This window comes from Saccostrea cucullata, unplaced genomic scaffold (genome assembly GCF_032062105.1).
Source record: "Saccostrea cucullata isolate Sc308-1 unplaced genomic scaffold, CSIRO_AGI_Scuc_v1 ctg3219, whole genome shotgun sequence".
Taxonomy (NCBI): Eukaryota; Metazoa; Mollusca; class Bivalvia; order Ostreida; family Ostreidae; genus Saccostrea; species Saccostrea cuccullata.
In genome coordinates this window covers 40348-56715 of record NW_026933438.1, presented here as the reverse complement: position 1 = coordinate 56715, position 16368 = coordinate 40348, and the positions used below count along the sequence as shown (strand labels likewise).

General features: G+C 36.6%; 4 protein-coding genes across 4 annotated transcripts; 1 reads left to right on the top strand and 3 right to left on the bottom strand.

Moving 5' to 3' along the window:
* Window positions 1–1944: 1944 nt before the first annotated feature.
* Window positions 1945–3678, bottom strand: LOC134238332 (uncharacterized). Its single transcript, XM_062720457.1, has 2 exons — window positions 3594–3678; window positions 1945–3024 (listed from the first exon to the last, which is right to left on the bottom strand). Exons 1-2 carry the CDS (start codon window positions 3598–3600, stop codon window positions 2573–2575), a joined length of 459 nt encoding a protein of 152 aa, XP_062576441.1. The 5' UTR covers window positions 3601–3678; the 3' UTR covers window positions 1945–2572.
* Window positions 3679–4025: 347 nt separating this feature from the next.
* LOC134238330 (uncharacterized) lies at window positions 4026–4900 on the bottom strand. The gene is made up of 2 exons (XM_062720455.1): window positions 4684–4900; window positions 4026–4543 (listed from the first exon to the last, which is right to left on the bottom strand). The coding sequence occupies exons 1-2, from the start codon at window positions 4898–4900 to the stop codon at window positions 4026–4028; spliced, it is 735 nt and encodes a 244-aa protein (XP_062576439.1).
* Window positions 4901–9838: 4938 nt separating this feature from the next.
* On the top strand, window positions 9839–12823 carry LOC134238328 (uncharacterized protein K02A2.6-like). The gene is made up of 2 exons (XM_062720454.1): window positions 9839–10759; window positions 12818–12823. Exons 1-2 carry the CDS (start codon window positions 9839–9841, stop codon window positions 12821–12823), a joined length of 927 nt encoding a protein of 308 aa, XP_062576438.1.
* Window positions 12824–13225: 402 nt separating this feature from the next.
* LOC134238331 (uncharacterized) lies at window positions 13226–16093 on the bottom strand. The gene is made up of 3 exons (XM_062720456.1): window positions 16060–16093; window positions 14106–15543; window positions 13226–13808 (listed from the first exon to the last, which is right to left on the bottom strand). The coding sequence occupies exons 2-3, from the start codon at window positions 15524–15526 to the stop codon at window positions 13553–13555; spliced, it is 1677 nt and encodes a 558-aa protein (XP_062576440.1). The 5' UTR covers window positions 15527–15543; window positions 16060–16093; the 3' UTR covers window positions 13226–13552.
* Window positions 16094–16368: the final 275 nt, after the last annotated feature.

Below are 16368 nucleotides of genomic sequence, written 5' to 3'. Positions count from 1 at the left end.
TTCTGTCCAATTTTTTTCGTAGATACGTCAGTCAAAATTTTTTAACGTACATGTATTGTTATCCTAAAGGATTTAACGAATCACGGTAATAACGAATCAAGCATGCACATTCCTAGCATTTCACTATAATTTAATTTTAGTTTTAACTCGTCATTTGATTGGATAAAAAATTTAATCCACTTCGTATAACATAACTTGCCTACGTCACATTGAGTCACGTCAAATACGTTTTACTCCGCTTGACGTTACTTTTTAAAAAATGCTCAATCTGAAGCCTTTTTCCGTAGGAAATATCGTTTCATTGTCTACACTGAAATTAAATTGTAAGGAATTCGCGGTTTATAAGAAAGCCTAAACTGCCCCAAGTTTGTTATATCGGATAAGATAAGTTGAAATAAGCTTCATTCCTTAAATAAGCGTGTTTTACTGTACATGCAAGTATCACTCACACGTCAGTAGAATTATTATAAACGACTTAAACCGGAAAACTTAAATTAAAAACAAGAAAGAAGAGAATAAGTCAAGGATTTCCGAACAGAACTTCTACTATTTAGATCACAATAGAAGGAAAATGTTTAAACAACCCATATCCTCTTCTGATGAGGAGCTGTTCCATTTTTCAACGCATTAGGGAGGATGAAGGGGTAGAATACAATCAGTTGGTTGCTTATTCAGTGGTCGGCTGTCATAAGTCGTAAAGTACCATTTTGCTGGTGACATCTCTTCAGCTTACTGCATCACAAAATTACATTCAATTTGTTACATTTTAATCTTTTGCAATGGATGGAATATCTTTAACGACCTGGATACTTTCAACTTAAGTTTGTTAGAAAAATTTCAATCTCTCACCCCAGCTGAGACTGCTAAGCTCTGTACACACTTGAGATTTGATTGGTGGTGGAATATGCATGAAATCAATGCATTTCCGGTAGCCTAGTTGTACATAGTGTGAGTGTGCTTCGTAATCGGGAGGACCGGGTGTGACTCTATGTCGCCACGCCGCGTGAAACCTAAGACGTAGGTAAAGGTAGATAAAATTCCTTTGCCAAGGGCGCTTCAATAGAAGTTCAAGTTAGAGGTTCTTAAAAATTAACAAACCTCACTGCTCATGGACCCCGAGGTCTAAATTTGAAGTGCTTTACCGTAATATAGTAAATATCCATACGAGTAAAAAAATTCTCAAGTGGGACGTAGAACAACATACAATCAAAATCCACCGAAACTACCCTGTCACTCATAATTCGCAGAACATAAAGTTTAACAAAAACCTACTTTGCTTGTCTAATTTTTCCTTGAATATTGTTTTAGTAGTGAGCATGCTTGCATATAGGAAATTTTATGTTTTGATAACGTCAGGTAAGACTAGATTTACATGCAAACGGGGTACCAACGTTGCTTCAAACCGACAAAAATGGTCGTTTGATGATGACTTATATTCATTAACTTTTTGATACAGTAAAATTGCACAATGCATTAGAATTTTATCTTGTGTCCAGATTGACCTTACTTGGAATACTGTACCTTTGACCCTTACATTAAACACAATTTTGGCAAAAGGTAATCATTTCTTTTCTAATTTGTAATTATTACAAGTTTTCCTCCTGGATAACCATCAGTAAATACTATTTTGAAGACTGTTATGAAATGTAAAACATTACTAATTAAGTCCGATCCTTGGACTAATTTTCGGCCCAGACAAATATGGAGATAACAATAATTTCTATATTCAGTAAGGAAAGATCTCCTTTGTCTTTATTTTTACTGTTGACCATCCTACCGAAGGTTCTCGAAATATAATGGATTTGGATTCTAATTCGTAGATCCATTCAATGTGACGTACAATTACTATCACGATTTAAAAAGTTAAGATAATAAAACAGCCATGGAAACATATAAGAATCGCTGGTAACATATAAGCAAAATGAAGATAATGTATTGGGAACAACTGGGTTGCTGAATTATAATGAATGAAATAAAAATACTTTTTTATTGGACAAAAGAAGTAAGATCAGATGACATGGAGGTGAGTTAAGTTTGGATGCTATGTGGGGTGAATTAGGATCAGATGCCATGGAGGAGTAACATCCCTTGCTGACATAAGAAATCAAATAAGTACAGAGAAATATTTTAAGTCATAACATTTTTTCTCAAAGGACACCGACCAACATGGTTTAATGACTTCAGGGTGTACATTGTTTTGAATAACCTCATGACAAAAGTTAATTATGTATAATTTTAATATAATCTAAACGAAAACCAATATGTGATTTCTGAATCACCTCCTCCAATGAATCGGTTGAACAAGTTTTCATTATTACAAATTTCTAATGATGTAAAATATTATACTCAGTCCAAATATGACTCTGTTTAAAAATACGATTCTAATTAGATAAGATCATTCAACAATACATGTTGACCACTGCCCCTTTACAAATTGCGTTAGCTGACGACAATATCTGATGATTTCAGGGGCTGCCTAAAAAGTTCACAAACGTTTGGATTGTTCTGTGTTCACATTTGACACTAAAACAGCTGAGCATTCTCGATTACATTATCATAATAACAGTCTACTCTAGCCCAACACTACTTCGTTCACAATAGGGTCGTCAAGTGTTGGGTGTGTATAAATATCCTCTCCAAGCCTGTCTATCAATTGCCTTGTGTGTCGTGGTAATAACCAACAAAATATTTCCCCGTCCTTCTTCGGGTAAAGCCATGATCTACAGTATTCAGCTACGTTGTCTTTTTCTGCGCAAGTCAGAAAAACGTCCACAAATTTAGGATCGTCTGCAAATCTGAGAAAACTGGTGTGCCTAAATAAATCACTTGAAAAACTGACTACAGGAAGGTCAAGTTTTAGAGCTGGTCGGTATTTCTCTAAATTGACAAGACTGGATTCCTTGTCATATTTCTTGAAATTGAATCTTTCAGCGACAACATTATACTTCTCAATCCAGTATTCCTCTTCCAGATTGATTCTGTAGGATTGGCAAAGAAGGATCAACATCAATACTGCATCTCCACCTACGAATTGCAAGAGTAAATCATCACAACGATGTATTTACTTAATTTTTTTGATTTCTGAAAAACCCTTCACATTAATAGAGAAGAGCACAATTTGCAATTGTAAAAAGACACAGTGTCATGTTGATATTAGTACTTTCATCACCCCTGTTTGAAGTGGTCGATATTAGGGATCTCATAATTGTCAATAATTTGAATTTGAATATCCGACAGGAGTATTCGAATACAGGTATATTCGAATATTGGATGAAATAAATTAGTCTCGCATTATATCTTTTTTTATATATCACTATGAATTATCAGAGACATGGCGTTCTGAGATAAATTCAAAAAGGGTTTTTAAAGAAAATCCTACCTTGATACCCCCAACGTCGCAGTTCTATAACAATTTAACCTTATAGATCATTCTGTAGACGATGTAAAAAAAGTGTTACGTTAACCTAACCCATGAACATAAGATATCAAAAGCATAGTTTAAAATGTTACTATTTTTTATGATTATGTACTGATGTATATCTCCGAGAGACTTTTCCTTATTTTTTTATGATTACATACTTATAATTCCACACCTTTCATGTGGATCTCCTCTAAACTTTTCCTTACACCTGTACAGTCGTGCTCGCTATGATCTTCAGAAGACCTACCCACCCGACACGGCAGACCTGCTAAAAAATCCAAATCAAAGTACTGAAAGTACAGACCTGCTAAAAAAAGCAGCATGTTACTAAAATAAGCAAATGCCGGTATATTTCGAATCTCTATATTTAAAGGACTCGTTTCGAACCCATCATTGATTCAGAAGTATCTGGTGATACTGTGATACTGCTGTTTTGTACCAAAAGGATTGACTGATTGATTGAATGTTTGTTGTTTTACTTTGAATTCGAAACGTTAACTTAAAGTAGAGAAGTCACCATAAACCAGTGAAGGACATGAAATTAAGACCTTTACTTCATTCTCAAGGTCAGTAATTAAGTGAGGTTTCTATATCATGCCAACGCCTACAAAGCACGGTGTAATTTACTGTGAGTGTCTATACAGATAAATAAAACACGGTATAGCGTACCTGTCAGTGAGTCCTTGTATGTAAGTCTGTATATGTCCACTGTATTGTCGAAATCTGAACCAACCCAGAGTAGTTGTGTTCTGTCATCGTAACCAAGGCCACATTGGAAGCGCTGCCCGTCCTGGGTCGTCAATACCTTAGACAAAGAGTTACCATCTTGGTCAAGCAACTCTACTGCGAAAGCGTAAGTATCACACACCAGGATGTGTGAGAGAGCGTCTGTACACACTCCACGAGGATCTAAGGAGTAGCCTGGTTGACCTTTGTAGGAGAAGCGATGTCTCCCTTCACGATCCGTTACAACTAAAGCACCAAGTTTCCAGTCCGACACAATAACGTCTCCATTGCGGTTCTCTGTGAGATAGATAGGCAGAAGATACAAATCTTCGCCGGAGTCGTTGTGTTGTATTGTCTGTATGTGTTGTCCTGCATTATTGTAACGGTTGACCTTGCCTGTCTTTGAGTAAGTGTGACCAGCAGGTCTCCATTAGAGGGGGAGCTGAAAACACTCCATGCTTCCCACGGCGCTGTGTGCTTTATAAATGTGATATTTGTGTTGTTTTCTATCGACAATTTGTGGATGTTGTACTCACTGTCTATATAAATCAACTCCCCGTCCCTGTTCACAGTGTGAACTCCCCATAAATCAGCAATACCTGTGAGGTGATGCAGTATATCGCCTGTGGTGTTTGTCAAGACGATATTGCTCCTATCACTGATCCAGACTCGGTCTGATGTTACGTGGGAAATGTGTACAACGACACTTACACCCGGAACTCGGATCAGTCTCTGTCGGACTGCTCTAGACATTATTTTCATCAGATATTTATTTTTATTCCTTATTTCCTATATGCTTTTTTCAAAACGTAATCTCTTGTTCATTTTCTCATCCACTGAAATCTCATAAATGCAAAAAATTGTCACTTTCTACTTTAGCTGCATAAAAATTTGCATATGATCATATCCTTAAATTGTTTCTTTCCGTGAATTTCTTATATGACTGTAAATCCTTACTGTGTGGTGTTGAGTCCTTAATGACGCTTAATCCTAACTGTGTGCGATGTGGGTGTGCCATCTGACGCTGATTACTTGCTGACTGTGATGTGGAATCGTTTGTGATGCTGATTCCTTGCTGTCTGTGATGTGGAATCGTTTGTGACGCTGATTCCTTGCTTTCTGTGATGTGGAGTTGTTTTGACGCTGAATCCTTATTGTGTGTGATATGGACTCCTATGGGACGCTGAATCTTTAGTGTGTGTGATGTGGACACCTATGGGACGCTAAATCCGTGGAGTCAAATGTTTGCTGAATGAAAGAAATGTAATCTGTTTATTTATTTTTTTAATCCCATATTAAAAATGTTTTTTTAAGAATGTGAAAAAGAATACATTAAAAGTTTATATTTGCATATTCACTGTTCTCTCCCACTATGAACATGTAACAACAACTGCGTTCATCAAACTATAGTCGCAACTGCTTCTGCTATGAGTGCAATTGCTCTATCACACTAATGTAGAACAAGCTCTACTACACCTTTTAAACGTGTTGAGAAGTATATATATGAAATGTTTCTTAAGAGGAATAAATATAAGTTTTTAATAATATTCTTAAAAAAAAAAGAAATTCAGAATATTTAAAATTGCTGATTTATATCTTTAAAAGTTCAATTTTGGTCAATGTATTTAATTGTATAATAAAACTTTTTAAAATTATAGAGAACTGCCACATTTTTTTATTTTTTCGTATCATGCATATTTGTACAAAGAACGATAACTCTTCACACTTGGGTTATAACATTCGGAAAGAGAAAATTTCTTTAACTAGTATATCTATTTCAAGAATGATTTCAGCTATTAAAAATAAATAGAAAAAGTAATAATCAGTGATAATAAGTAATAATCATTATACATGTAAAAGCATTCTCATTTTTCATCATAGTGTTAAATTATTGATTTTTGTCAGAGGGTTTTAATAACGTTGATCAATGACGTCACAACTGCATCAACACAAAAATTAAGAGATGATGACGGCGCTGCTTGTATCCAGATAACTGTGTTTGAGAGGGAAATACTTTATAAATTGTTTGTGATTTATTAGAGAAAAGGAGCATTGATCAGGTGTACTGATTTTAAAGCCGTATGTTTCTCTTTACTGAAGACAAGAAGCCGCGTCCTCATGTAAGTCAGGATTTAATCTGATATTCTTGAAAAAAAATCAAAGAATGCAAATATGAGTAATAAACAACGATTATTCAGTGAACATGGCATTATGAATAGCAATTGCTCTGCTGGCATATTTTCCATGATGCGCTAGCGCGCATCATGGAATATGCCAGCAGAGCAATTGCTATTCATAACGCCATGTTCACTGAATAACGTTGTTTATTTCTTAAATATACACGCTATAACTTGCTCCAGTTAAAATAAGATTGGAGATTTATATATTTTGTTTACCAATAAAAGCTACGATAATACTGTAAATCACATCATTAAAATTAAACGCGTTATAAAGTAATCAAATTATAATTATTTATAACCCTGCTAGGAGAGAAATTGCTATGTAAGGGATAGATAACGAGATGGTGTTGAATAGTTTAGAGAAAACATTCCCCTCCGAGGGCCTTCGGTCCTTTGAGGGGAATGTTTTCTCTAAACTATTCAACACTATCGAGTTATTTATCTTACTTAAAATAATTCCCTCTATTGAACCCCAAAGAAGCAGTGACCAATTCATATATCCAACTGTGCCATAACAATGGCATCTAACCATTTCATATATCCAACTGATTGCAATACAAAAAGCTAACCGAACACCCCTCTGCGAGCTTGTGAAAGAGGTGCTCACTTCATATCAAACCATTCTGTTCTACGGATCGCACATGGATTCTGATGAAAAAAATTTTCTTACACAAAGTAAATTTAAAGAAGTCCAAAGTTCAGGGGAAGATACAGATAGTGTTTTAAATGATATTTTAGACTTGCAGGAGGAAAAAGAAAATCAGAATTTTGATCTTAAGCTAGACAAATAAAGTAATATTTCGGATGATGATTTGGTTCAAGTGTGTAATGTACTTTAGTATGTTTATGTACGACTTATCTAATAACGGAAGTTGGGGTTATCTGCCCTTGCTATCTCTGAAAAATTACCCGCCATGTCAGATGTCTGAATGCTCCACTGTACTGTCAGTATACAATAAAATATTCTGTTTTATACACCATACCGGTGTCTGTTGATACTTGATAATATACTACATGGTGTCAGAAGAAACTCGGAATGGCAACTCTTCCGATCGATCAGCCCAGATTCGATTGGCAAGCCGGAGATCTGTACCAGGAATTTTGTCGGTTCAAGCAACACGTGGGTTTCATCTTCAAAGGGCCACTAGCGAAATCCGATGCAAAACATAAGGCAGGATGGATCGGCATGTGGATTGGACAAGAAGGTAGGGAAGTGTACAAGACTTTTGTGTTTGAAAATGACGACGAAGACGACCCAAAGAAAATTTTGGACAAATTAGAAGACTATGTTCGTCCCAAGAAAAACAAGCGAATGGCAAGATTCAGACTTCACCAAAGAACACAAAAAGAGGCCGAAACTTTTGATAACTTTGTTAAGGATCTCAAAATCTTAGCATTGGACTGTGATTACGCGGGTAATAATGATGTTTTGATTGACTTGATCATTAGTGGCGTCAGTTCAAGTTGTTCAAGTTGCGGTTTGGAACATGAACGTGGAAAGTGCCCAGCACTAGGAACCATTTGCAGTTACTGTAAACAACGAAACCACTGGAAGAAAGTGTGTCGGCGGCGGCTGAAACAGATCAAAGTCAGCACGGTACAGCGAGATACAGAGTCAGAGGAAGAGGAACTACTTACCATTAGTATGTGTACTTCCGTCAAATCCAGTCAGGATGACAACTGGGACGTTCATCTTGGTATCAAAGGTCAGCAGATTCGCTGCAGGATATATAGACACAGGAGCACGGACTAATATACTCACATCTGCTCAAATTAGAAACTTGGGAGGATGCACACTAGAGAGTTCCAACAAGACTCTTAAGTCATTCAGCAACCATAAGATCAAACCAATAGGATCAGTAACTCTTCCAGTTGTTTACCGTGATCGTAAAACTAACGTTCACTTTGAAGTGGTCGACTTGGATCAAGAGAATATCATTAGTGGTGATACTGCAGTTACTCTTGGGTTGATATACAAAACCGACCCCCATCTGCAGACTTCGATATCAGCTGTGACTGAGACTACAGAAAGTGCACAAAGTGAACTATCCAGAGACTATCCAGAACTCGTAGAAACTACAGGAACACTACCCGGAGAATACCATCTCAGTATAGACGAATCCGTACCTGCAGTTATTCATCCGGTAAGGAAACTCCCAGTAGCAATTAAGCCCAGGGCAGTTGACAAGCTGAGAGAGATGGAAGCTAATGGATACATCACGAGAGTGGACAGGCCAACAGAGTGGGTCAGCTCAATGGTAGTGAGTGTAAAGGGAGAAAAGATACGCATCTGCATAGATCCAAGGGATTTAAATCGCGCTATAAAAGCGTGAGCATCACCCTATGAAAACTATTGACGACGTCATATCAGACATACCGAAAGCCAAGATATTCTCAGTATTGGATGCCAAATCTGGATTTTTGCAGATTCAGCTCGACGAGAAGTCATCGTACCTGACAACATTTAACACACCGATAGGAAGATATCGTTGGCTCCGACTACCCTTCGGCATAAAATCAGCACCAGAAATCTATCAGAAGATCATGGACAACATGATATCTGGAATCAAAGGTGCGTCTGCCATCATAGATGACATCCTCATTAAAACTAACGAGTGAAACTAACAGGTGAAACACTCGAGGAACATGATGCCATACTTAGAAAAGTTGTGGAACGGGCAACAGACTACAATCTGAAATTGAACTTTGAAAAATGCAAAATTCGTAAGTCTAGTGTGCCATACATGGGCCATATAGTGTCGGATCAGGGACTCAAACCAGACCCAGACAAAATCAAGGCTATACTTAACATGCCAGCTCCACATGACAAGGAAGGTGTCCGCAGGTTCCTTGGACTCATACAGTACTTGTCGAAATTCATTCCAAACTTGAGTGATTTGGACGCTCCACTAAGAATCCTTCTCAAGTCTGATGTGGAATTCCAATGGAACCATGAACAGGACGAAAGTTTCCAGAAACTTAAGGACGTGTGTACCAAGCCACCCGTATTAGCTCTATTTGACGTGAATAAACCGGTCGAGATCGAGTGCGATTCAAGTAAAGATGGACTTGGAGCAGTCTTGATACAGGAAGGCCGTGCAGTAGCTTATGGTTCTAGAGCTCTTACAGAAACAGAGAAACGGTACGCACAAATTGAGAAGGAAATGCAAGCTATAGTGTACAGTTGTCAGAAATTTCACAACTACATTTTTGGCAAGGAGGTCACAGTGTACAGTGATCATAAGCCGTTAGAGACTTTGTTCAACAAACCCTTACTGTCAGCTCCTATGAGGATTCAAAAGATGATGATAAAACTACAGTGGTACGACATCAATGTCAAATACAGGAAAGGCACTATGATGTACATTTCAGACACACTATCACGGGCCTACCTAGAGGAAAGCGGTGAAGAGGACACAGAGAAAGCGGACATGATCTGTATGTTATCCAAAACACCCGAGAAATATACTCCGAAATCCAGAGATCAACCAGAAGTGAACTTGAAACTCTCATGAGCACCATTCAAACAGGATGGCCAGACACAAAGAACGAATCTCTTTTTGAGGTCAGACAGTACTTCGACTCGAGGGATCAGTTATCCGTTCTTGATAGCATTGTGTACAAGGGAAGTCGAATAGTCATCCCACCCAGCTTGCGGAAAGAGATGCTTAACCTTATACACAAGTCTCACCTTGGGATAGTCAAGTCAAAGAGTCGCGCCAGAGAGGTCATGTATTGGCCAGCCATGAATGCTGACATAGAACAGGCCGTAAGCAACTGTCCATCTTGTGCAGAGTATCAGAAACAGCAAAACAGAGAGCCGCTAAAGCCAACACCAACTCCAGATCTACCATACACTCATGTGGGAACTGATGTATTTGAATTCAGAGGCAGGAAATACCTGATTCTGGTGGACTACTACTCAAAATACATTGACGCCGTAGAACTCAGATCAGAGACAACTACAGCCATAATAGAAGCCATGAAAACAGTTTTCGCATGCCATGGACTTCCAGGAAAACTCAGGTCTGACAATGGACCACAATTCAGCTCAACTACCTTCAAAACCTTTTGCGCAGAGTTTGGAATTGAACACGAAAGAAGCAGCCCTCATTTTCAAAGCTCGAATGGCGAGGCTGAGAGAGCAGTACAAACTATAAAGAACCTATGGACAAAGTGTGACGACAAGCAACTTGCTCTACTAGATTACAGAACAACTCCACTAGAAAACATTAATCTGTCACCAGCTCAACTGTTAATGGGACGCAGACCTAGGAACACGCTTCCAGCATCACAAGATCTACTTAAACCAGCAACACACGACCTAAGAAAAGTACAGCAACACCTTAATGTCCAGAAAGCCAAGCAGAAATTTTACTATGACAGGAGAAGAAATGTGAAGGAGTTATCACCCCTAGACAATGCTTACCTAGTTTTACCAACACTCGTAGCGAACACCACACCACCTAGCGTTATAATGCCGCACTAAATTTTGACGGTTTGACAACTTCCATTCGTCTTCATTGAATATGCTTCATTGTTTGCGTGATTGAATTAACATTCGTAGTAGAGATAATCCTAATAATTTATTCAAGAAACTGTATAAGTTTAAAAGAAAATAGAATGAATTTACAAGAATAAAGCAACATAGAAGTAAGGACAAAATGAAGAATGATAAAAGTTCGAAGTGAAATGTAATAAAGACGAATATGAAACATTAATGTGACATACAATTATAATAATAACAAAGCATAAAGAAGTAGGCAAAATAAGAATAAAAGCAAGATACATAGACTCTTGGTGGTAATTCCCTTTCTCCCTCCTCGCTTTTCCCAAACATGATGTTTTACTGCAATTTAGTACCAAAGCCATTATAAATATGGATTAAAAACATGTCTTGCGAAAAGTGAAAAAGTAAGAACCATACCCCCACCCTAATCCCTATTGAGATTCTGCTGGGCTAGATATTTGGACTGATGCCCGCAGAATCCTCAGCGGGCGTCAGTCCAAATATCTAGACCAACAGAATCTCAACAGGGATTACCCCCCTCCCTTCGTTTTTTCAGATAAAAGTGTCAATTATTTTTCTGGGTATCCGTTTAAAAAACGATGCTGCATGCATGATGACTAGATTAGACTAAATGAACAAAATATGCTTTATAAACTTCTTGAAAATGGTAGGCTCTTTAGAACCATCTGATTAATGTTTATAAACTCAATGAGGATTTCAAAAAGGAGGACTCCCTTCCTAATCGTTCCCTAAAAATTCCCACCCTCAACTTTTCCGGATTTTTTTTTGACGATAAAAGCTCTGACTCCTGTGCTCGGGTCATGGAGCAGTGAGGGATCTTGTTCTTGCCAGCATCTACTGGGACATGGGACCTCGGCTTATACAGTCTCATCCGAAGGACTGGTCCCCACGTTCAACTCCTTAATTACTTCCCGACTCTAGAGCATACGCTTTAACCATCATTCCACGCGAGCGACCATCTGTTTTAAAAAAAGATTTTAAAAAATCTACTTAACACATGATCACTTCAAAGATTTTTAATATAAATTTTCCGTTTATACAGCATATAATCTAATGTGTATTTTACAAACTATACATGAATAAATCTGTCAATACATTTTCAAGTTCCAGAATATTTTCTAAATGAGGGGAGGGGGTTTATGCCCCTTAAAAAAAGTCATCCAAATGCAAAAGACCTATTTTTTTGTGTGTATTGAAGCGGGGGCTAATGGACATTAATTCCTTGTTAAACTGTTTCAAGTTTGTTTATGATTCTTCTACTTATTTACGAAAGATTCATAACTCCTGAAGGGGGTGGGTGGGTCCAGGGTTATTTCTTGATTGTTTTACTGTATAAAATTCATAACTGAAGGTCTGAGGGGGCCAGAACTCTCAAACTGCCCACTTCTTCCTGCCAAATCTCCCAGTAACACAGCAGAAAAGGCTTTTAAAAATGTTGAAACATTATTCAGGATTGTTGGGAGTTTTTACTAGAGTATACCCCTGCTAATATATTGTATTTACAAACAGTCTTATGGACAAACATGAAATTAATTTGTATATTAAACAATTCACGAGTATTTATTTATATGTTTATGATACGAATTGGGGAAAAGATAAAACTGTTAAGAAGGAATTAACTTGCCACCCTTATAGCACCCCCATTTCGTCTTAATAGGCTTTTGCATAATGCAACCTTGCATAATTTTCAAATCACGAAAGTACAATTTACATGTCACCAGTTGACAAATCGCAAATCTACAAATTACATGAGAATATTGGCAAAACTTACATTTAACACTGTCGAATTAAGTAGGATAGTTACAATTAATAAATTGTGATAGAATATTTGACAAATTTTAAAATTATGATTTACAATTTACAAATTCAGGTTTACAAGTGTACATTTTAAGAATTACAGAGTTGGAATTTCAAACCCGTTGGCTCTCCATAGAATATAACATGAACATTGGGTTGTAGGAATGACAGTTTGTTAATATGAGGTAAGCAGAGTAAATCAATAACTTGCTCTTTGAGTGGTAGGTATAACCATGATAACATTTCTGCAGAGAGATTCAGGTTTATGTATCACAAGAGATGTTTTAAAAATTAAGTAAATATTTTTTTGGTATTGATGAATCCTTAATTAATTAACTTACTAGAATACACTAACATATGACTATTTTTCTTTGGCTATAAAAATTATTTTCTTTGTACAGAAAAGCATGACTTGATTGTCAGGGTCAACAAATAGATTATAACCCAGAGATGCTTGGATCTATATCATTTTATGAATTCCAAATATAAGTAAAGAAGAATGTTGATAATTTTATTATGTTCATTAAAGTGTGTCAAAACATTATTATTTCTTTTTGAGGCGGTTGCAATCTTCAGGAGAGGTTTGTAGAAAAGTTATAACTCAAGTGATTTAGCACACACAAACATGTAGTATTCCTGGACTTATCTAAAATTATATATGAGCAAAGTTTAGTGAGGCTGAATCAGAGAAGATTACTTTAAGACACAGTTTTTGAAAAAAAAATGTTATATTGATATCAAACATATGTTAAATTAATATCAAACTCATGTGAATACATTCATCTTTGACAAACAAGGAATATGACTACCTATATGTAAGACCATTCTTTTGTGAATGCACTGACTTGTATTATCCTTAAAATGCTACATTATACCATGGTATACAGTACAATAACATCACTGCATATATTTGATTTTCTTCACTTGTCTTCTTATCCACTGAGCAACAAACAGATTGTCATTTGTATCTAAACATAGTCCCATTGGACCACTCAGTCCACATTCTATGTAACGGAGGAACTGTCCATTCTGGTCTATGATGTGAACACAGTTATTGTTATCATCAGCTGTAAGGATGTGACTCTGACTGTCTGTGGTGATTCCTAGTGGACTGAATGGTTTGTTCTTTGGAGCAGGAGTATGTCCAGTGTACCTGAATTTGATCAACAAAATGTAGAAATTGTTAACGTTTATTCATACTTTTTAAAAAGGATTTGGTAGAATTTCAAACGAAATATAGTTTTTGTATATATCATGTATATAGAATTATATTTTGGTATCAAGAGTTTACAGTCTTTGACACTACTAACTGATTTGTTACTGAAAATAATTGTACTTTAATATGGACAATTTTGTAAAATTCTGTATATGGAAAAGACTATCTGAGTTGTAGAACATTTGTCTTATCCTAATGACTTTGTCAGTAAAATATGTTCAATTCAAAGTGTACCTGAATCTCAGTTTCCCGGCCTGATTGACCACCACTATTTCTCCAGCTTCACGGTCAGAGACACAGATATCCAGGATCCTGTTCTCAGTTATATAACTACCAGATGAATAGAGAGGTTTACCGTTATCATCAAACTGAATGGTTTGTTTCTCTGTGGAGCCAGAGTAATGGACAACTTTTGTTTTTTTATCATCACTGACCATGATAACCAGGAGGTCATCAGAGGAGGTACTACAGACACCGCGAGGTCTCCAGTTCTGTAGTCTGATCACCTCCTTTATCTTCATATTCTTCACAATGTTCACAGTTCTATCATTGGTATCGATATAAACTAGATCTCCACTTTTTGTCACTGCTATGTCAGATGGTTCGTTCCCTGACTTGGTTCTGATTGACTTGAGTAGTGATCCCAGATTGATGCTGAAGAGTTTCATGATGTTTTCATCTCCACTTGTCCAGATGTCTTCATCACTTAGACAGGCCACATGGTAAAGGTCTTTATACCCAGTGTGTATGATGGTGACAGCCTCTGGTTTATCAAGCAGCTGTTTGACTGGAGGAGAGGATCCAGCTTTTGGTGATTTCTGTGCTGTCTTCATGCTGTACCCATGTTTATCTGAAGTAAGAGAACTTAGTTCTAAAGCTCCAAACCTGTCATGAAGTTCTTTTTCATGAATTTTCCCTGGCAAGAATTTAGGTAAAGATGGCACAATTTTCTGTGGAAGCATTTGGTATCTCTCTATATTGAATTTATTCCCAAACAGTTTTGACAAGTCATTAGTGTCTATGGTGGCATTAACTGCTTTAATTTCATCCCTGATGTCAGACATTGTCTTGGTTATTTCATCCAGATGTTTCTGTAGAGTTTGTAACTGTGTTTTTTTCATTTCATCCACTTCAGCTTTAAGTTTCTTGACAAGTTTGTCAATTTCTCTGTGCCAGTCCTCTCCATGTTTTGTTATGGCCGTTGAGAGATCTCCATATTCCTTTTCTAACTGACTCATTCTGTTTTGTACATCAGAGGCAATGTCCTGGTAGGTGGGATAAATTGTCTCTTTTAATTCGGTATGTTCTTTGATTATTTTGTTCTTTTTTTCATTCAGAATTTGCAAAATTGTAAAAAATTTATGACCAAGATGTTGATCAGATGCAATGCAAGTGTTGCAAACAGGAATGTCACATTGTTTACAGTACATTTCACATCGTTCTTTATCATGAGTTGCACATCCAGGGTAGAGGGGGGTTGATTTTCTGGACTGAAATTTGACGATTTTGTGATCCTTGGATTCATCTGTTGAGATATGTTCTCCCACACAGGCCTTACACATGTTGACAAGACATGTATCACAGTGCATCTGTACTACAGCGGTCTCACACAGGTCGCATCGCATCACGTCTTGGGCACTGGTACGGGGGTCCATGATTAGAAGGTTTGTGTCTTGAATATACAAAAATCTTTGTGAATATTTATTGACAGATAAGATATGATATAAAACAAAAAAATATAACAGAAATGTGTTTCAGAAAAATTAAAAGCTGAATATCATGAAGTATAAGGCTATTTCTTATGATCAATTAAATCGTTCAGTTATTCAAAAGATTAAGCAAAGAGTTTAAATACTGAATCAGAATGAGTCGAAACAGCTTTTCCGAAGATTGTCTCATGTTGAGCTATGACTAGTAAATTGTCCTAATTTGGAAGGCCAAAAGATGGCTGTGAAAATTGTTAGATTATTCATAAAGCAAAAATCACCAACTATGTTATGTACAATTTACCAGTATATATATTAAGTGTAATGTACACAGTAAAAGACACTGAGAAAGGAGTTTTTGATAAAGAAATAATTACAAAAATAGTGAAATCTCATTCCAGTGATGAAAGAATATATCTGAAAAACTGATTTAAGGTCATTTTAAAAAGTAGAAAATAAATATTCTTAAGGAATAAACCTACCTGATATTTAGAAGACAATAATGGCGTCCGCCCAAGTACAAGTCCTCTTTCTCTTTACTCAGGTCACATGACTAGTGGCCAGTTTAAATCTGTCAAGTCCTTTATACTTCCTGGAATAAATCTAGGTTATATTTTATCAGCATTCAGGAAGAATTAATTTTTTAACTCAAGCACAAAACTTGCAACACTTTAATAGAAAGTAAGAAATTGAAACTTTACAAGGATCAAGCTGTAGAACTTTTTGACCAATGAAATTTGAATACACTTCAAAATAAAATCTTGCTCACTATGATAAAGGAAATAGCAAAG